Source organism: Myotis brandtii, unplaced genomic scaffold (assembly GCF_000412655.1).
Source record: "Myotis brandtii unplaced genomic scaffold, ASM41265v1 scaffold332, whole genome shotgun sequence".
NCBI lineage: Eukaryota > Metazoa > Chordata > Mammalia > Chiroptera > Vespertilionidae > Myotis > Myotis brandtii.
This window is the reverse complement of record NW_005362797.1, coordinates 1,955,302-1,976,286: the sequence shown is the minus strand read 5'-3', so window position 1 is coordinate 1,976,286 and position 20,985 is coordinate 1,955,302. Positions and strand designations below refer to the sequence as shown.

General features: G+C 50.0%; 1 protein-coding gene across 1 annotated transcript in view; it reads right to left on the bottom strand.

Annotated features, from left to right (window-relative positions):
• Positions 1–539: 539 nt before the first annotated feature.
• Positions 540–20,985, bottom strand: part of KCNK13 (potassium channel, two pore domain subfamily K, member 13) — a gene marked incomplete at its 5' end in the record, with an annotated part of 79,777 nt that continues 59,331 nt past the window's right edge. The window contains one exon of the mRNA XM_005871215.1: positions 540–1,554. Coding sequence (XP_005871277.1) covers positions 683–1,554 — 872 coding nt within the window. The remainder of the gene's footprint in view (positions 1,555–20,985) is intronic.

Here is a 20,985-nt window from a genome sequence, read left to right as displayed (position 1 = left end):
GCCGGAGCCCAGACCTGCCACACGCTTCCCCTGCTCGCGCTGAGGGGCTGGGGAGGGAGGAGGTGAACGAGGCCATGCGGGGTTCCAGAAGGAAATCAGGATCTTGAGGGTTTTTAATTCCACAGGAAGGTCAGAGCAGCAGGAAATCAAGGCTTACCCTCTCCCTCCCCCTCCAGCAAATAGTTAAAACCCTGGAGCAGGAGGAGCAAAGAAACAGCCCACCGTCTTGGGCTGCTCTATGATTTGTGTTTAAAAGACTGAATTTAAATGAAAAGAATAAAGATAAGGAGGAAGGCATCGAGGCTTCAGCTTCTGTGGCCCTGAAAGCCGGCTGTTTGTTGGAGCCCAAACAAGCTGGGCTTCAAGAAGCCAGAGCAGTGGTTCTCAACCTTCTGGCCCTTTAAATACAGTTCCTCATGTTGTGACTCAACCATAAAATTATTTTCGTTGCTACTTCATAACTGTAATGTTGCTACTGTTATGAATCGTAATGTAAATATCTGATATGCAGGATGGTCTTAGGCGACCCCTGTGAAAGGGTCGTTCGACCGCCAAAGGGGTCGCAACCCACAGGTTGAGAACCGCTGAGCCAGAGGCACGGCCCAGGACGAGCCCAGCCACGGGCAGAGCCGAGCTCGGTGACGCTCCTCTCCCGGCCGCTCTCCCCTCGGCCTCCTCGGTCCTACCTGTCCCCACTGGTCTCTGCCAGCCTGTTGTTCATGATGGCAAAGGCCCCCACGCCCCCTGAGAACTCGCTGTCCCGAGGCTGCGTGCCCGTCTGGAGGCGGCAGCCGTTGGCCGACTCGGACAGCTGCTTCTGCAGGGCGGCCAGCGACACCTTGTTGGTGGTCAGGAAGTCCTTCATGGAGATCATCTCCTCCGAGGGGCGCCGCCCACCCACCTCACTGTCCATTACCCCGCCTGTTTCTGAGGGGTCGTTGCCTGGCATGATCGCGTTCCTGCGTGCCCTTGGGAGGCCGCCCTGGCACTGCCGGCAGCACCCGCTGCCCATTTTCCTCAGGATCCAGTTCACCGACTGTTTGATGAGGATGGAGATGACATTGAACAAGGAGTAGATGCAGCAGACGCCCATGAGGATGAAGGCGAAGTTGGCAAAGCGGTAGAGGCCCTGGCTCTCGTACATGGCGTTCTGGCTGCTGACCAGGTCCCCAAAGCCGATGGTGCTGAACGCCACGAAGCAGAAGTAGAGGGAGTCGAAGTAGCTCCAGCCCTCGATGCAGGTGTACATGGCCGAGGCGCAGCAGGAGATGAGGAGGGAGGCCAGGCACAGGATCAGCATGACATAGTACACGGAGGGCTTCCAGCCCGCCAGGCCGCCCACCGCACCGCAGAGGTTCTTGGGGCTCTCCCGGGGCAGGGCCCCCTCTCTCCGGAGCTGCTGCTGGTGGCAGGACTTCATGATGTAGGCGATGACGGTGATCAGCCGCTCCAGGAAGAGGTTGAAGAACAAGATGGTGCTTGCACACCCAATGAGGCCATAGAAGATCAGAAAGATTTTCCCTCCTACTGTCGCGGGAGTCGTCATCCCAAACCCTGCAGGAGACAAAAGTCAGAGGAGAGAAGCGTGAGGGAGAGCCGTGCCGTGGATGGGGTCAGGGTCTTGGCTCTGATGTGGGCCAAGGACCCACAGAAATGGTTTCACCGAAGCACCCAGGCCTCGTCCTCCTAGGAACTCGAGGGCAAGTCCTCACTGCCTTTGAAGACGCTACGCGTTGTTCAGAGATGGAGCCACAGAGCAAATCAGGAAAAGGCACCTTGTCCTCCAGGTGGGCGCGGCCAGTGAAATGGCTTGGTGATGGGTAGGTGGGCTGATTTCCGCCTCCCCGCCCCACTCTGCTAGACGACCTAGTACAGTACACAACCTGAACAGCCAGACTCGACAGATGTTGTTCAGAGAGATAAACAAAGGTTCATACAAAGAAAGGGCTTATACAGACTCATCGAAATTCATGTGTTCCATAAACGTGTTGAGTGCCATTTGGGGGACGAGAGATCGAACTGTGGAAAAGACAGACCTGGGCCCTGCCCTCAGGGAGCTCTCGTCCAGTGAGGCGATGACTAATACTGTGTGGTCAGCCTTGTGCTGTAGGATCCCAGGGGAGCTGCTTAGAGGGAAGCCCATTTCAGAATTGGGGTTCTGGAAAGACGAAGCATGGAGACTTGAAAGCTAAAGAGAAGTTAGGTAGAAAAGGAGGGTGTATGTGCGTGTTGTGTGTGTGTTGTATGTGTGTGCGTGTTCTGTGTGTGTGAACAAGTGATGATGAAGGTGATGGTGGTGGGGATGGGGCTGTTCCAGGCAGAGACACAGCAGATACCATCATATGTAGAGTTGAGAAATTTGCTCAACATTTTCTCATTTTTTAAACAAATTCTTCCCATATACACCTCATGCTCTGGAAGTGAACACTGAGGTGTTGGTTGACAAAATATAAAATGTCTCTCTTGCTTTTGTCTTTTCCTGTTCACGATTTCCACCTTCTTGACCTTTCTACCCAGGCACACAGACAAGTTACTAAAAATTCAGCTGTAGGACACTGGATATCATTAAGAAAAATGAGAAACAGAAAAGAGAGCAGTGATACATTTGCCAAGAATCAGAAGAGAGCTTTCTCGTGTAGCACACTTTCTTTTCTGAAATCTTCCTGTCTGATCCCAAAGATGACAATTATTTTTCTTGTGGAGAGCTGCTCTCAGCCACAGGTAATAGTAATAATGTATTATTATTAATTTAAAAACAGGTTTCTATTCATTTCAGAGAGAGGAAGGGAGAGGGAGAGAGAGAGAGGAACATCAATGATGAGAGAGAATCATTGATCGGCTGCCTCCTGCACGCCCCACACTGGGGATCGAGCCCGCAACCTGGGCATGTGCCCTGATGGGGAGTCCAACCATGACCTCCTGGTTCATGGGTCAATGCTCAATCACTGGCTGGGCAGCAGTAATTTATTGAGTTAAGTTCATCTGTTAAGTTCAAGAGCTTGTGTAGGGGTCTGGGTCACCCAAAGATGACCTGTCCGAGGTCCTGGACCTCAAGGAGTGCAGCTTCTAGGCCAGCGGTTCTCAACCTGTGGGTCGCGACCCCTTTGGGAGTCAAATGACCCTTTCACAGGGGTCACCTAAGACCATCCTGCATATCAGATACAGTGGGGCCTTGACTTACGAGTGTCCCGACTAACGAGTTTTTCGAGATACGAGCCGTCTCTCGGCTGATTTTTTGCTTTGAGTTGCGAGCTAAAATTCAGGTTACGAGCCAGCTTCAGATACCCCACTGCTAGTTGGTGCAGCGAACGTCACAGTGAACGCCACAACATCAGCCCAGCATCACATGTCTCACACGACCCTTTCACAGGGGTCGCCTAAGACCATCCTGCATATCAGATATTTACATTACGATTCATAACAGTAGCAACATTACAGTTATGAAGTAGCAACGAAAATAATTTTATGGTTGGGTCACAACATGAGGAACTGTATTTAAAGGGCCAGAAGGTTGAGAACCACTGTTCTAGGCCAAGACAGATAAACTGCCGTCTACAGAACAAGGCCCATTGATTCAAGGGCCAGCATGAAGGCGTGATGGGGCTCCCCTGGCATCAGGGTCCTGAACGCAGCCTCGTCCTGGACGAGTGACTTGCGCACACACAGGTGTGTTGCTGAAGCCCATGCGCGAGCTTGACAAACCGATTTTCCCGTGAATGAGACGTCCAGTGATTTTGCCACATGTTCCAGGAATTTAAAATTTCTAGACTCGATCTTGTTTATTTGGTTTTAAAACATTCGATTTTATTAAAGAAAGGGTAATCCACGACGTTTGATCACCTACTGTATTTGATCGATCACTGCCATCTTTCCAATCAGCAAAAATAACAGAAAATGGGGTGTTCCCAGGAGCAATGGCAGACAGCCTCCTCATGTTTGCACGTGGAGGTGTTTCCATAGCTGTTGCCCCTCTCGGGCTTAGGCGTGTGTAAGCTGACAATGCAGGCTTTTCCAGAGAAAGCCTCCCCATTTCTTGAGCTCAGAATACTGAGCACCGAGGATGCCCTGGATTGAGAATAATCAGCCTCAGGGTCCTCCTTGGTGGAAGGAAAGGACTCAGGCATGACCAAGGCACCAGTTTGCCACTGACCCTTCACCCCCACGCTGGGGAGCTGGGTGTTAGTTTCCAGTCTATTGGCCTCATTGGACGAATGAGAAAAAGTGGAATTCAGTCACTTTGCCTAAAGGTGGGAAGCCGGAATCAGGACCTAGATGTGTCTCGTTTCCCAGGCCTGTGCTCTTGCCACCTGACTCTGCTGAGTGAGTGCAAGCGACTGTCAGGGGAACACACTGGAAGCAGAGCTGAGGGAGGGAAATGGACAAGCATCTGTAGTTCCATGCTTGACACAGACACCCACGCTGCAGTGGCTGCCAAATCTGGCACCAAAATCAGGAGACTGGCTGCCATCAGAAGCTAAAACCCTACAGTCGTTACTAAAACATACACTTCAACATGTACTCATGCCTCTTCCAACAGGTGATATAAATACGTCAGTTTAAACCCTGTTATGCTCCATGCATTTCGGTCTCCCTGTATTTGACAGGCACAGAAATGAATGGATTGTCACAGGAGCCGCTTCTCAATGCACAATGTATTCCCTGTGCTTCCAGCCTGAAGCTATCTGATTTGTGTCCAACCCGAATCTGGGAGAAGATGAGCCAGTCGACTGGGGACCAAAGGTGCACAAGTGTAGTTTGGAGGCCACAGAAGCTCACCTGTCAGTCCACGGCAGTCTAGCTCCACGGAACCATTTCCGACCTGTTTTATGTGACCACGACCCCCAGGCAACTCCCTGGGGCCCTTGGGGCCAGGAATGAAGTGATCAGGGACTGCCAGGGCCCCAGTCAACCCCCAAAGAGCCCTTCATTGAGACCAAGAAGAGAGGTGTCCTAGTAGGCCTGCAGTCTCCACCCTTTTATGTAGATGTTGTCCACTCCATAGTCTTAAAAAAAACAACTCAAGGTAAAAAGATGTAAAAGCTTTGCATTATGATATTTTTCAAACACACACAAAGGTAGAGAGAATCTTACATAATAATAGACAAACATGTAAATTGACCGTACCTTCGCTGTGCTAACCAGCCAATCAGGAGAGTATGCAAATTAACCCAACAAAAATGGTAGTTAATTTGCATACATAGGCTCCAAGCTGCGGAGCGAAGCCTGACAGCCCTGGGGCCGGAGCAGCGAAGCCCAATGGCCCCGGGGCTGGAGCAGCGAAGCCTGACGGCTCCAGGGCCGGCTCCGGCCAGAGCCCGGCCAGAGCGAAGGCCTGGGTCCCGAGTGCCAGAGGCAAACCAGTGCTAGCAGCCAAGGGAAGGGAAGGCCTATTGCATGAATCTCTTCGTGCAACAGGCCTCTAGCCTATATATAAAAGCCTAAGCAACCGTTCGATCTTTCGACTGTTCGACCGGTGCTATGATGTGCACTGACCACCAGGGGGCAGATGCTCAACGAACAGGCATGGAAACATGGAACAGATTGATGAATCTTAGAGAGAAAGGGGGAGGGCGGGAAGAGATTAACCAAAGATCTTATATGCATGGATTCATGCACTGGTGGTGTCCCTTGGCCTGGCCTGCGTGGATCCGGCCGAATCCATGCACCGGGCCTCCGACATCCCCTGAGGGGTCTTAGATTGCGAGAGGGCACAGGCCAGGCTGAGGGACCCCACTGGTGCACGAATCTGTGCACCAGGCCTCTAGTACTATAATAAACTCTCATTTCCCAGTTCCAGCAATTGTCAACATTTTTGCCAATCACGTTTCTGCTAGCCCAGCCCACTCCCTTTATTTACCGAAGTCTTTTAAAGTAAATCCCAGAAATTCCCATTTCATCCATTAATAACAACGCACTGTAACTGGCAAGGACTTCCTGCTCCCAAAGGAGCCACTCTGCCATTATCACACCCTACAAAATGGACACTAATTCCTTAACACCAAATAATACCCATCCATATTCAAGTTTCTCAAAACGACTTTTTTACAGATCATCTGTAGAAGTCAGGATCCTAACAAGGTCCACACATTTTATCTGTTAAGTCTCTTTTGTTAACAGTCTCCCCTCTCATATTAAAAAAAAAAAAATATATATATATATATATATTTCCCTAACATTAAGAATATTTTATTTCAGAGAGGAAGGGTGGCCCAGATGAACTCTAAGGACCTTCAGATTCCAATATTCTGTGCTTGGTGTGTGCAGAGCGCAGATCTGAGCTCGTTCTATACATTCGATCACCCCAGGATTCTGAAGGGAGCTCACCTTGGGTACTCACGGCTCTCCTACAGGCCAGGCAGGTACATCTATAGTGCACCCCAAGAAAAGTTCTATCTGTCCCATTTCTCAACTACAATGACATCACAGACTGAATGCATTTCACAAGGCACCACGCGGGCCGAGGGGAGATGGTCGCACTGCAAACCTGAGCTGCTAGGAGTCCTTCCTAACGTTAAGGATATTTTTAGACTTTGCTATTTCAGGGTTCTAACTCCTCTCTCATTTTGTTCACAGTGAAGCATCTTTGACAAAATATCATAAAATCATATGTAGTAAAGATTTAACTATTTTCCTCTTAACTGCTGAATTCGGGGTCATTTCTAGACTCCTTAGCAATCCTATATAATAAAAGGGTAATGTGCAAATTGACCGAATGGTGGAACGACCGGTTCCTATGATGCGCACTGACCACCAGGGGGCAGATGTTCAATGACATCCCCTGAGGGCTCCCAGATGGCGAAAGGGCGCAGGCCAGGCTGAGGGACAACATCCCCCCCCCCCACACACACACAGTGCACGAATGTCATGCACTGGGCCTCTAGTGGATTAGAAGTAAAAAAATAAATTACTGCATATTGTAACGATACAAGTTGAAAACTTGGGTGTGACAGAGAACTCTTTAAATCATGTGCATTAGTACAAGTCACCGTCATTTTTATCCTACTCAGAAAGCAACAAAAATTAGCCTCCAGGGAGTCAGAATACGTCAGCTTCTGAAGGGGAAATTTTACAAACTGCATTTCCCGGAGAAATACAGAGTCGCGGGGGCATTTAGCTCTGCGCTTCATGCTTTCTCAAGCATCAGCTAGGATGATGGCTGAAATAAATGCTGTCATTATTTCTGACTGCTCGCATTTAAACAGGGGGGAAGAATCATTTACTTACCTCGAGTAGGTGTTCCAATTCCAGAGCTACTTAACTTCTAAACTGAGAAGCGAAGCCTTAAAAGCGAGCGCCTATAATTATGTTCTCTCTTGAGCTAAATTGCCCTCCCCCAGACTACAAAGAAATGGCTCGGTTAAGTAGAATGTTACCACCACGCAGGGCTCGTAGCAGCCTGAGTGAGAAGTTCTGGCTGCGAGACACTTTGAGGAATTATGAAAATGCCACCTGCACCCTGATGGCTCTCAGCCCACCTTCTGCACACCCTCCCACCCCCACAGCAGCCTCTTAGCTCTGGTGGGATCCCAGTACCCCCAGAAATCCAGTTTGAAAGCCAAAGACCTGGAGAATATTGGTGGCTCTCTGGTCTTTGGTGGTTTTACTCAGATGTGTGGTGCTGTAGCAAGAGCGAAGCATGGCCCCGGCCGGTGTAGCTCAGTGGTTGAGCGTCGAACTATGAACCAGGAGGTCACGGTTCGATTCCCGGTCAGAGCACATGCCAGGCTGTGGGCTCGATCCCCAGTGTGGGGCATGCAGGAGGCAGTAGTTCAATGATTCTCATCATTGATGTTTCTATCTTTCTCTCCCTCTCCCTTTCTCTTTGAAATCCATAAAGAACATATTCAAAAAGAAAAAAAGGAATGAAGCATGGCTTGGGCAAGTTAAGTGACAGATCATCATCATCTGTGTCCTTCCCCAGTTTGTATCTCTTCTCTACTAACTCATGACATTTCCTGTGTATTATGTCCCTCCAAAACGCATATGCTGGAAGCCGACGCCTCAACGCGATGTATGTGGAGGTGGGCCTCTGGGAGGTAAGTAGGGTTCGCTGAGGTCATGATGGTGGAGCCCTCGTGATGCGATTAGTGCCCTTGGAGTCAGCGGGGTGGTCTTTCTGCCTCTCTCTGCCACGTGCGGATACGACAAGAAGTCGGCAGGCCGCACCCAGAAGAGGGCTCGCACCCAGAAGCCAACTGTGTGGGCCTCTGACCTCGGACTTCCAGCTCCTGAACTCTGAGAAATACACTTCCATTGGTCATTAGTCACCCAGCTTGTGGTACTGGCTTTTGCGGCCTGAGCTAAGACAGTATGTTACTATGGCATCACGACAAACCCTACGTTACCTAGAGTTTCCTAGAAATAGTCGTACACATTCTCCTGTTTGCTATGGAAATCGGCTCTAGGAAACCGAAGCTTCCTGTGGAAAATCCGGTTTCCCTTTCCCTTCCTCCCTTCTTCTCCTCTGGTCCCCTCCCTCCTCCCCTCTCTTCCTTCCATTTCTTTAAAAGATTCTTTAGAGACCCACCACTCAAACCTTGTTCTTTTTATTCATTTATTTAATTTTTAAATATATATATATTTTATTTCAGAGAGGAAGAGAGAGGGGGAGAGAGAGAGAGAGACATCAATGATGAGAGAGAATCATTTATCAAGTGCGGCACGCCCCACACAGGGGATCGAGCCCACAACCCGGGCATGTGCCTCGACCAGGAATGGAACCGGGACCTCCGGGTTCATAGGTCGACACTCAATCCCTGAGCCATGCCGGCTGGGCAAACCTTGTTCTTTTTAGAGGCTCCTCCCGGGCTGAATCTGAATGAATCACTGCTCTGCAATAAACTGTTCTTTGAGGGGGCTCTATCGGGCCCTCTGCTTAAAGACGTTTAATTCTGACAATGTTGGTTTCCAGAAAGCAGTCATCAATTTCTTTTGCCCAAAGCCAGTAGAGAAGAACCCATTTCGGGAAGCTCTGTGACACTCAGGGCACAGAGGGAGTCAGTGTCATAATTTAACTGCCAGAGGGAATGTTTGAAGATACCGTAACAATGGCATTTCAGCCGTCACGGGGAAGGAACGGGCTGACTCACTAGGCTTCATTTTCCCACTGAAGGAACAAAAACACCTCCCCTGAACTCTGGCTGCTAACCCAAATGCGAGGGGCTTTAGTCAATTATTAAAAAAAAAAAAAAGAAATGTGAAATCAGAACAAGTCTTAGGCGCCCAGTGCAAACCAGGGTCCAGGCCCACCCTGCAGCGGATGCGCTTCTTGTCCATCACACTGCTGATGCCGAGGGGTCAGATTTCATGGCCAGAACACGAGGCTGGAAAAGGGCAAAGTCATTGTCATCCACGGGGAATGGAAGAGGATGAGCAGCTGCGCATTCAGACAAAAGGCCTTGAAGAGAATGGTCTAAACCCTGGGTGTTATCTCAGCGCCTCTCCCATCTCGGTGTACTCCCCCCCGGAGGCTGTCAGGAGTGGACACTAAGGATTGTCTCTGGATGACATCATTTCTCGTTTTACTGGCCAAACAGGCTCTCCAATGAAAGTTGACCTAATTTGCCCTTCCCACCCCCCTCAAAAACGGCCTCTACCTCTGCCTTTCTCTTCTCTCCAATGTGCATCCGAAGTGTTCCTTCTCCCTGCCAGGTCACCTGTGTTCTGCATCTCTGCTTACTCATTCATTCGACAAACACTGGTGGAGTGTGTGCTATGTGCCAGACTCAGCCAATCGTTATCAGCAAAGAAGACATGACCTCTCCGATGCCTTCAACTGTATTTCTTCTAGAATTTTTACTTCCTTTCTCCACCAACGTTTGTTTCATTGCCTACATTTTTTACATTGTTTCTTGGCCTTTTGTATTTCTTCTTTTGTGAATTCCTATTCATGCCTGGTCCATTTTCCTGATATTGTTTTTCTTATCCATTTCTGATAGCTCTTCATTTATATGTATTTTTAATTAACTTGACTTTTACATATGTGAAATATTTCCCCCAATTTATCTGTCTTTTATTTTTACATAAATGTTTTGTTGCTAGGCCAAAGTTTATTTTTGATGTAGGCAAATCCATCAATTTCTCCTTTACTGGCATTTGGCTTTGGGATTCATGGAGAGAAAAGTCCTTCCTCACCTCAGACATATACTAATATTCACTTATGGTTCTAATTTTTAAAATAATTTATGATTTTATTCCTCTTTAACGGCAACCTTGACGTATCAGGACGATGCTCTAACCCACTGAGCTACCCGGTCAGGGCCCCCCCCATGCCGCTTCTGGATTGCTATCATTTACTTACTCCCCAGGAAATGTCAGAGCATGGCCACAAGTGGCCTGAGAAATGATCATAAAAAATGTGCTGCCCTAGGGAGAGCATGAACCTTTGCTGATTTATTTCTCATCACAGAACCAGAAACCTACAGAAGTCACTGGCAAATTTATCTCCAGTTCCCAGCCCATATCCTTAACCCTCAAACTCTACGGGACGTAATTAATCTTTCAGAGAATTCAGAGGGACCTTACAGGGCATCCAGTGGGATTGTCACAGGAGAAACATTACAGTGAAATGGGTTTCAATTTATTTCGGTGCTTGTCCAGTTGTAGCACCAGATTTATCTCTTTGGAGAGAGGGGTTTGGCGTGGAAGGGACGATAAGCCATGATCCCAGGCCCTCTACCAACACTGAACGATGAATAGTACCACTCCTGGGCTCTGTATCCCCGGGATCTAAATTACGGCTTCGTGGTATGGCATGTGGAAATGTTTAAGTTCACTGCTTGTTAAAGGGCCTTCAAGGAACATAATGTTCTTTTTAAAAATATTTTTAAATTGAATTCAGAGAGGAAGGGAGAGGGAGAGAGAGATAGAAACATCAATGATGAGAGAGAATCATTGATCGGCTGCTTCCTGCATGCCCCCACCGGGGATCGAGCCTGCAACTTGGGCATGTGCCCTGATCAGGAATCGAACCTGGGACCTCCTGGTCCATAGGTCGATGCTCAACCACTGAGCCATGCAGGCCAGGCTTAATATTATTTTAAAAAACTGTAAGTAAAAGGTCGAATGCATTGTTTTGAACTTCAAATTCTTTAATAAATAAAATAAAAGTAACTGTAAGTAAAATCTGATAGTTTACTTTCTGCCATGGGTGCTGGCAAGCAGAGAAATGACCCCAAATGACCCAGGTCGGAGAGGAGATACGGCCATGGGCTGAATAATCAGGCCCGAAATCTCCCACTCGGCCCGGATGACAGCAGCTCCTCAAAGGCAGAAGCCGCCAGTCTTCACAGAAACAGTCGGACCGCTTGCCAGGCTGGCAGCGAAGTCAGCCTCTAATTATAAGACGTTACAGGCTTTTTAAATGCACAGTTGTGTGTGTAAGCAGCTCATTACCATTGTGTCAGGCCACTGAGCGGGAAAATAAATTCTGACATTTGTAGTTCTAATGTTGTAAGCACACAGCTCACAGTCAATTAGAGTGTTCACATTTTCACAGCTCATCTCTTCCCTCCATGTTCAGGAATAACTTCACAATTACGAGCTGTCTTTCATTTGTTCCCAATGCATCATTTTTAACTTAAAAAAACAATTTTTAAAAATTGATTTCAGAGAGGAAGGGAGAGGGAGAGAAAGATAGAAACATCAATGATGAGAGAGAATCACTGATTGGCTGCCTCCTGCATGCCCCCTACTGGGGACCGAGCCTGCAACCTGGTCATGTGCCCTGACCTGGAATCGAACTGTGACCTCCTGGTTCATAGCTCCATGCTCAACCACTGAGCCACGCCGGCCGAACCCCAATGTATTGTTTGTTTTTAAAAATATATATATTTTATTGATTTTTTACAGAGAGGAAGGGAGAGGGATAGAGAGTTAGAAGCATCAATGAGAGAGAAACATTGATCAGCTGCCTCCTGCACACCCCCTACTGGGGATGTGCCTGCAACCAAGGTGCATGCCCTTGACCGGAATTGAACCTGGGACCCTTCAGTCCGCAGGCCGACACTCTATCCACTGAGCAACGCCGGCCGAGCCCCAATGTATTGTTTTTTAAACAAGAACAGGAGCGCTGGCCACGGTGCAGAAGCGCAGGGGAAAGAGCCCTTGGCTATGTTGAGTGTGGACCTCGCTACTGGCAGGAAAACGCACGCGGAATGGAGAGGCCCGGTGACCCCCCTGCGGCACGGAGGAAGGAAACCAAAGGCCAGCAGGAAGTTCACCGCGTTTTCTGTGTTTACTTTGGCTCTTTTTAAATGAGCGAAAACATGGAAAGAAGAAACATGAATCAGAAGAACCCACTGAACTGCTCCATGACCTCTAACGCACACGCTATAAATCACTTTCGCCGCCAGTTTCACAATCCTGTGACCGGGCTGTGTTCTTCTTTTCATTTCTCTTTTCATTGTCCGTCTTAGCCAGGGAAGTACACACGAACGTACTAATGAAAGTAGCTTGTGACGTTCAAACCGGCCGGTGGTGGCCTTTCAGCATCCCAAGTGGTGTTTAAGAGCCGACGGGGCCCGCAGGCACCCTGCGCTCAGCCTGGGATGAGGGGAGCAGAGACGGGAGTACCTTCCCTGTCTCCATCCATCCTGGAGCCTTCCTCCAACATCGGTCCCGCGGGGACACGGAGGAAGGAGTGGGAAGAGTCCTGCCCTCAAACAGCTCAGGACCTAGTTGGACAGACAGCCAAGTAAGGACCCATTCTATCACAGGATGCTGTGTGCTGGGTTTATTCTAATCACAACCATTGGCACTGTTTTATTTTCAGTGGAACCTTAGTTCAAGTTTTAGCAAGATTAAAAACAACCTATAACCAATAAGTTTGTGTCCCTGCTCTAAGGAGAGACTTATGTATGGAATGCTTTCCACAGGGCCCTTGTTAAAGGGGACTCCCTTCTGGGTTCAGGATCTGCTCGGTAAGAGTCTCCAGATACGCTGTGCCCCCAAACCCCCACCTCAGTCTCTGTCACCTGCTCCCAGCTGCCTGTTCCCACTGAGAAGTGGCCTGTTGCATGGGAACCAAAAGAGGAGGCAAGTAGGAGACCTGCAAATAGATCAGGGACCATCTAGAGCAGGAGTTCCCAAGTTTTTTTTGGCCACGCCCCACCTAAGCATCTCTAAAATCCTGATGCCCCCCCATGACATATAATTCTTATTATTCAAAAAGTGAACTCCTATTCACGTGGAGGAAGCCTAAAAGGCCATTAACTTGGTCTAAACAAGCTTCCAAAGAACATGGCATCCATGAAAGAGAAAAATAAAAGAACGAAAGGATAGTTAAGTAACTGAGGAAGAAATCACTAAGAAATTGTTTAAAAAGTAATATGAAGTGATATGAAAAAATAGCAAATAAAATTTCAGAACATATAATAGAGAACTGAAATGCATAAATATGCCACACCATATATTTATATACTGTATATGAGGCGCCTAGAACCATAAGAAATGCAAAAAATTCACTGTTCATAACTCATTCTCGAATTGCCCCCCTTAAAAATCAAATTGCCCCCCTGTGGGGCGTGTGCCCCACATTGGGAACCACTGGTCTCGAGCACCTGCTCAGTTTTGCAGGAGGTGAGGAAAGGGCCGGCCAGAGATACCGGCTCGTCCTCAACGCATCTGCTCTCTCCCACAGTCTGGCCACTTTTCATGACTCTCAGACCAACCTCCCTCTTGGGTAACAGGCTTCTATTTCCAGGCGCCACCTGGCTTGTCTGTTCACCCAGTTGCGGCCCTGGCCTTGGCTTACTCAGCCAGGTGTGCGAGACCTGCAGGTGGCCTGTGCCCTGAGGCCCGCCCTGCCCTTCCAGCACCTGTGGCATGGTTCCCTGCATGCGGAAGAGTTTCAACAGCTGGATGCACGTGTTTTTTTTAATCCTCACCTGCGGATGTTTTTCTTTTTTTTAAAATTTTATTATTTTATTTTTATTATTTAATCCTCACCCGAGGGTATTTTCCCATTGATTTTTAGAGAGAGTGGAAGAAAGAGGGAAGGACAGAGAGAAACATCGATGTGAGAGAAACACATCGACTGGTTGCCTCCTTCATGCACCCTGACCAGGGCCGGGCGGGGAGGAGCCTGCAACCGAGGTACATGCCCTTGACCAGAATTGAACCCGGGACCCTTAGGTCCACAGGCTGATGCTCTATCCACTGAGCCAAACCGGCTAGGGCCTGAGGATGTTTTTCCATTGACTTTTAGAAAGAGTGGAAGAGAGAGGGAAAGACAGAGAGACATATCAATGTGAGAGACACACATTGATTGGTTGCCTCCTGCACAAGCCCTGACCAGGGCCTGGGCCGGGGAGGAGCCTGCAACTGAGGTACGTGCCTTTGACCGGAATCGAACTCAGGACCCTTCGGTCCGCAGGCCGACGCTCTATCCACTGAGCCATACCTGCTAGGGCTGGATGCATGTTCTTACCCCTCCTGGGGGAAGAACATGGCTCATCTGCAGCCCCTCCTATCACAGCGACGTGGACCTTTCTGCTCAGCCATGGCAGGCACGTTGGGAACCTTCTCTCACCCTCCATGGAGAATGCCAGGGTCCCCAACTCAATTAGAGCTAAACACTCAAACAGGGAAAAAAGCTTCCTTCTCTTGAGGAGGCCATCAGCATGACGCAGAACTGAGGTGCAAGCAAGGGCCCCTGAACGTTCCTGAATAGGCCAGACATTTCTCACGTCCACCTGTGAGGCAGGGGCCACGCCCTGCCGATGGCTTTACAGGCTGGCTGCCTCGGATGCCCGTCTGCGCGCCAGTGCAAATCCCCCGGAGGAGGACAGAGGTGGGAAGGTCTCCTCAGACCTGACCCCGGACAGTCGGTGGTCATCAGATGAGAAACAATGGAACCGCAACGGCTCTGTGTTTGCAAAACCTGAGAAATCACGTGCCCGGTACCTTTATCAGCCTGGAAACAGCCCGGATGTCAGTGAACCTCAGCACCGCCCTTCCCTTGGGTCTCAGCGAGGAATGCTGAGCCCACACCATGACGCGTGGCCAGCGAGACGGGCCCGAGGAGGCCCGAGGAGACGCCAGCCGGCGGCACACTTCCCGTCCTTCCTTTGCCAAGAAGTCATCAAGCGCACGGAGGCTTTTCTCTCATGAAACCACTTCAGCTTTATCTCTGTTTTCTTTGTGAATGAGTCCCAGGTGGAGATCTGTGTTGTTATTGGAAGACCTGGGGCAGCAGCCTGGAGGGCAGAGGCCCCCGGGATGAGCCAGCAGGCCCCACCGCTCTGTGGATTAACCACGTGCACGGTGATGCACTCACAGATGACTTTAACAGCCAGCGGGCGCTTAGTCATAAGCCTTGCAGCCAGAGCCAGACTCTCAAGTCAGTCCCGCGCATGGTTAACGGGCTAGCATGAGCCCCACAATTCCCAAGGCAAGGCAGCCCCGTCATCTGGAAAAGCATTTCTGTCCAGCAGTTGCTACATTCTTTGTTTTGTTTTGTTTTGTTAATCCTCACCTGAGAATATTTTTTCCATTGGTTTTTAGAAAGTAGAAGGGAGGGAAAGAGAGAGAGAGAGAAACATTGATGTGAGAGAGACACATTAACTGGTTGCCTCCAGCATGTACTACATGTCCCTCGACCAGGGCCAGGAATTGAACCTGCAACTCAGGATCAAGCCCCTGACCGGGAATTGAACCCACGACCCTTTGGTGCTGGGGCTGATGCTCTAATCATTGAACACACCAGCCATATGAAAGCCTAAGCGATCATCTGACCGGTAGCGATGACGCACACTGACCATCAGGGGGCAGATGCTCAATGCAGGAGTAGAAACCACAGGCATGGAAACATGGAACAGACTGATGAATCTCAGAGGGAAGGGCAAGGGGGAGGGCGGGAAGAGATTAACCAAAGATCTTATATGCATACTAGAGGCCCAGTGCACGAATCCATGCACTGGTGGGGTCCCTCGGTCTGGCCTGCACCCTCTTGCAATCCGGGACCCCTTGGAGGATGTCGGAGAGCCGGTTTTGACCCAATCCCTGCTTGCCAGGCCGAGGGACCCCACTGGTACATGAATCCATGCACTGGTCCTCTAGTTTGTTTATAATAGCATTTAATATGTGTTATTCCTAATAATACATATCATCGTAAAAAATTCAAAACACGTAGACAAGCAGAGAAGAGAAATTAAAAAGCACTCATGACCGTGCCATCCAGAACAGGGAGCTAGCGCAGACCGGGATCCCTCCACGGGCAAAGTGGGGACAACAACAGAAGGAGAGCGAGAGGGTGACATGAGTTTACAGTGTAGAGAACCTGGCACGACTTCAGAGCTGGCTCCCGTGAGCTGCCATTACTGGTCACTTCTTGATGCCTGTCCTTCTAGTCTTTGCACGCGTGCTTTTACTAGCTTTGGACCTTTCTGATAGAGAAGTTTAATTTTTCTTAAAATCCCTACCTGTGTCCAATTTCAGTCGCGTTCTGACTAAGGCTTCCAAGGCCATGCCCTGTGGACTGTAACTGGGAGAAAGAACGAGAATAAAATGAGGCAGTGTCACCTCTGTGTGCGAGGGAATCTTTACGCCTACCACGCGGATGTGAAGCTGCGGATATTTTTCCACAGGCCATGCTGTGTTTTCCCCGAATCGTACACATCCTTATCTAGTCTCCTATCCTACCTGCACGGGCTTTGCCAGAAAGCTGTCTGGGACGAGGTTCAATTTGCAACCACAGAAAGCAGTGCTCTGTGACCCCGTGGCGATTAGCTGGCCACTGTGGCCTCGTCCATGTGAAGAGCTCATCACTTAACCTCCCCAACCCAACTGTGTCCATAAAAGTGCCCCACATGGGCCATTTCTTCCTTTTTTTCTTTAATATGTTTTTATTGATTTCAGAGGAAGGGAGACAGAGATAGAAACATCAATGATGAGAGAGAATCATTGATCGGCTGCCTCCTGTATGTCCTCCACTGGGGACCCGGCCTGCAACCTGGGCATGTGCCCTGACCAGGAATCCAACCGTGACCTCCTTGTTCATGGGTTGACGCTCAACCACTGAGCCATACTAGCTGGGATGGACATTTTTTCGTGAAAGGATGCTCTGTGGCCGTGAAAGGATGCTCTGTGGCCGTGGAAGGATGCTCTGTGGCCGGGGCTGCCTTGCGCCCCGTGATCTCAGCCACAGCCTCAGGACCTGACACCCAGGGCCGGTGGCAGCCACGAGGTTGGGCCTGGGGGTTATGGGATGGAAAGGACCCCAGCTCTCCTCTCTAGAAGCATTTTACTGAGGGGCAAACAGGCAGCCCGCCTCCCAGGTCACTATGAAAAGCACTGGAGACGAGGTCTTTTCAGGGCAGCCAGGGCCCAGGAGAGGGAGCGCGCAGGCTGCCTGGAAACGCAGGAAACCCTGGGCAAAGAGGCAGAGTTGAGTGGGGGGTTGGGAGGGGCTTAAAGGAGCTGTTTGAATTTGTCAGGCTGCATGGGGGGTGGGAGAGATCCAGAGGCATCCGGAGGCATGGAGTGCGGACCTACACTCACGTGCCAGGTTCAAACCCCGGCCCTGCTACTCGCTGGCTCTGTGATCGTGGGCACGTTCCCTAACTTCTCTGTGCCGGTTTTGTTTTCGTTGTTGATACGATTTAAAAAATCAGCTTGACTGAGATATAATTCACATACCCCATGACTCATTCATTCAAAACACAATTCACTCAAAGTGCAACGTAGCCGCAGACTTGTGCAACCACGTCCACATCGACTTTAGAACATTTTCACCGTCCCATAGAGAAACCTCACACCCACCAGCGGTCAGTCAGTCATTCCCCATTTGCCTCCAGCCCCCCAGCTCCCGGCAACGCCTCACGTATGTCCCCCCTCCATCGATCTGCCTATTCCGGACATTTCATATGGACGAAGTCCTACAGTTGCCTCGTCCTCTGGGACTGGCTCCTGTCACTCAGCTCACTGTGCTTGAGGTCTGTGGCGATCCCGTCACGTATAAAACGAGAGTAATAACGGGACCCACCTCGGCTGTACTTTTTGGTTAGATGAGACGAAACCTGCCAAGTGTCTGTCACTGACCGGGTAAGTGCTCAGTTGTGTGCGTCCCCCTCACGCGGATGTTTCTGTGCAGAGCCGAGGAGGGGAACAGGTTAAACGCCAGCCTGTGGGTAATGGTTCTGTCATCCCTACCTTCAGGTGACAGAGTGACAGACCACGGCTCATGCACACAGCTGTGAGGTGCCGCGGAGAAAGGCAGGACCCAACTACACAGGTGAGTGAACGCATCCGAGGGGAGGCAGGTCATGGGGACGAGCACAAAGGGAGGATATGACAACAGCAGCCATCAGGGCGCCTGGAGAATTAGACGGGAAAAGGCTGTGCAAACAGGGAACTAACATAAAAATGGCGATAGTGTCTGTTTTTTAAAAAAGATATATTTTTATTGATTTCAGAGAGGAAGGGAAGGGGGAGAGAGAGATAGAAACATCAATGAGAGAGAAGCATTGATCGGCTACCTCCTGCATGCCCCACACTGGGGATCGAGCCCACAACCCGGGCATGTGCCCTGACCAGGAATCGAACCGTGATCTCCTGGTTCATAGGTTGATGCTCAATCACTGAGCCGCACCGGCTGGGCAATAGTCTCTATTCTTATAAAACCTGTTTGGAAGGAAAAGAGGCGATGGAACCCTTACTGAGTGTCCTACCACGTGCCAGGGGCCCGCACGGGTTACCTCGAGTCACCCTCCAAAGCCTGTGAGGTCAACAGGAGTGAGTCCAATTCAGCAGGGAGACTGGGCTCAGGAGAGACCAGGAAGCCTGGGCCGGTTCTCACACCAAGGCTTCCCCAGGGGAGCCGATGCTCTTTCCACCTTCTCTGCTTTCCCACCTCGTGAGCGAGGGACGGGAACAGTGCCCTGCACCAACCATCCCCTGCCCCCTTATTTATTTCCGATGCCCGTCTCTGTCTCCGTCCAGGTCTGGCCTGTGGCACATCAGTCTGTGATCATCTGATCTGTCACAACATCGTACAATTTCAACCACATCTCTCCTGGGTCTTTGTCTTCTCAAAATGAAGGGCCTATGGATTCAACAACATGAAAATCTAAGGGGAGAACAGACAAACATGGCGGTGTCGATGGTACCAGCCAGCGCGTGAGGACTGTCCCGGTTTCATTTGGCTGTTTGAAGTGAACCGGAATGACTAACCCACCAGCTCTCCTCATGCTGGTCAAAGACGTTCTGTTACAGGTATAAGAACTGTGCCCTGTTTACCTTCCTTGGCAAACCTGTTCAGGTCCATTCTTTCGCTTGTTACGCCCAAGGAAACATCCCCAAACGTCTAAAGATCTCTGTCTCCTTTTCAGAAAGTGTAAAACACACTTGTCTCCGCGTATAAATTCTTTCCCCTCCCACAGTTTCCGTCACGTTGAATGCAGAGAAAGGACATAAAGAATACCAAGGACTGCGGAAAACGTGTCTCAGTGGAATTTTTCTGTGTTGCCAGGAGAAAACAGTGACAACTATGTGGGAAAACACCTGGGCATCCTCCTCCAATGTGGGGCCAGGGCACACCCCGCAGCCCAGCCACCCCCGCCTGGGTGCTCACCCGAGGCCAGTGGCTCCCAAAGCACGGTCCCAGGCCATAGGGTCGCCTGGAGTCATCAGAGATGCAAGGTCTCTGTCCCCACCCCGGACCTACTGAATCAGAAGGTCTGGAAATGGGGCCCGGACATCTGCTTAACAAAGCCCTCCAGGGGTTCTGCCAGGTGCTCATGTTTGAGAACTACCGCCCCGTGAACGCTCCTACGGATGCACCTGGCGACCTCGACCAGGAATGTCCACCGGGCCACTGGTCCTCATGAAGGAAACCTGGAGAAAACTCAAATGCCCCAGATCAGGAGAAGGGCTAGGCGAGCTGTGGATCAGCTATAAGACAGCATCCTATAGAGAACCACAAATAAACGGACTGCCGTCGTACGTTCCACACGTTGGAGATGGACGCTTAGAAACAGACCCGAGCTAAGGAGAAGGCTGCAGCCCTAAGGGTGCTTCTTGTGTGGCTCTCAAAGCTGAAACGAAACAATGCACCGCTTAAGGTTTTATACTTAAGTGATGAAAGTATAAGTTTTGGAAAACCAGGGAGTGAAGACCCCACAGTTCTGAGAGTCGTCACATCTGGGGGAGGGAAGGTGGGTACATGGAGGTGTTGCCAAGTCTCCCATCTTAGGGCAGGTGGCGGGTTCATGGGCCTCTGCCTTTTGAATAGGATTTGATTGTTATGTTTATGCTACACATACTCTTCTGATGTAGCAAATAAGTAAAACAAGAGGGGGAGGGGATGAATCCTGCCAAGTACCACACTATCCCTGTCTGCCGAGGAGAACGATGCTCAGGAAACGTATTCTGTCCAAGAAAGAATGAGGACATTCTCCAGAGGAGCAGTTGGAAAGGAGGCTAAAAGCCGCAGAGAATTCCTCCTTCCCCCCCATCGCTGACCTCTGTCTCCAGGAGTAATGTGCTGTGTGGTGGCACTTGTCCACCGCCCCGCCTTGTCTGGGTTATCCTATATAATAAAAGGCTAATATGCAAATTGTCCCCTCGACCGGGAATTCTTGACTAGGGGGCGGGGCCGGCCAACCGCCCACGGCCCCTCCCCCAGGCCAGCCCCGCCCCTGATTGCCTCCCACCCCCACCATTGGGGCAGGCCGGCCAGGCCCCACCTGTGCACGAATTCGTGCACCAGGCCTCTAGTTTGTTCATAAAACCTTGAGAGACCACGAGGTGCTGGGCAGAGAGACGTCAGGGGCAAGGAATGAGCTGAAAGGCATTGAGGACAGGAATCAGGAGGAGCCCACGCCTGGATCCTAAGGCCCAAGAAATGCCAAAAACTACCCACCTACAGGTGCCTTTACTGCTTAAAAAAAAATTTTTTTTTATCTCCCTGGATCCTCCCTGGCACCGGAAATAAACTGTAGCATGGATATTTGTCAATCTGTCACTGAATGAAGGTGTAACTTTCAT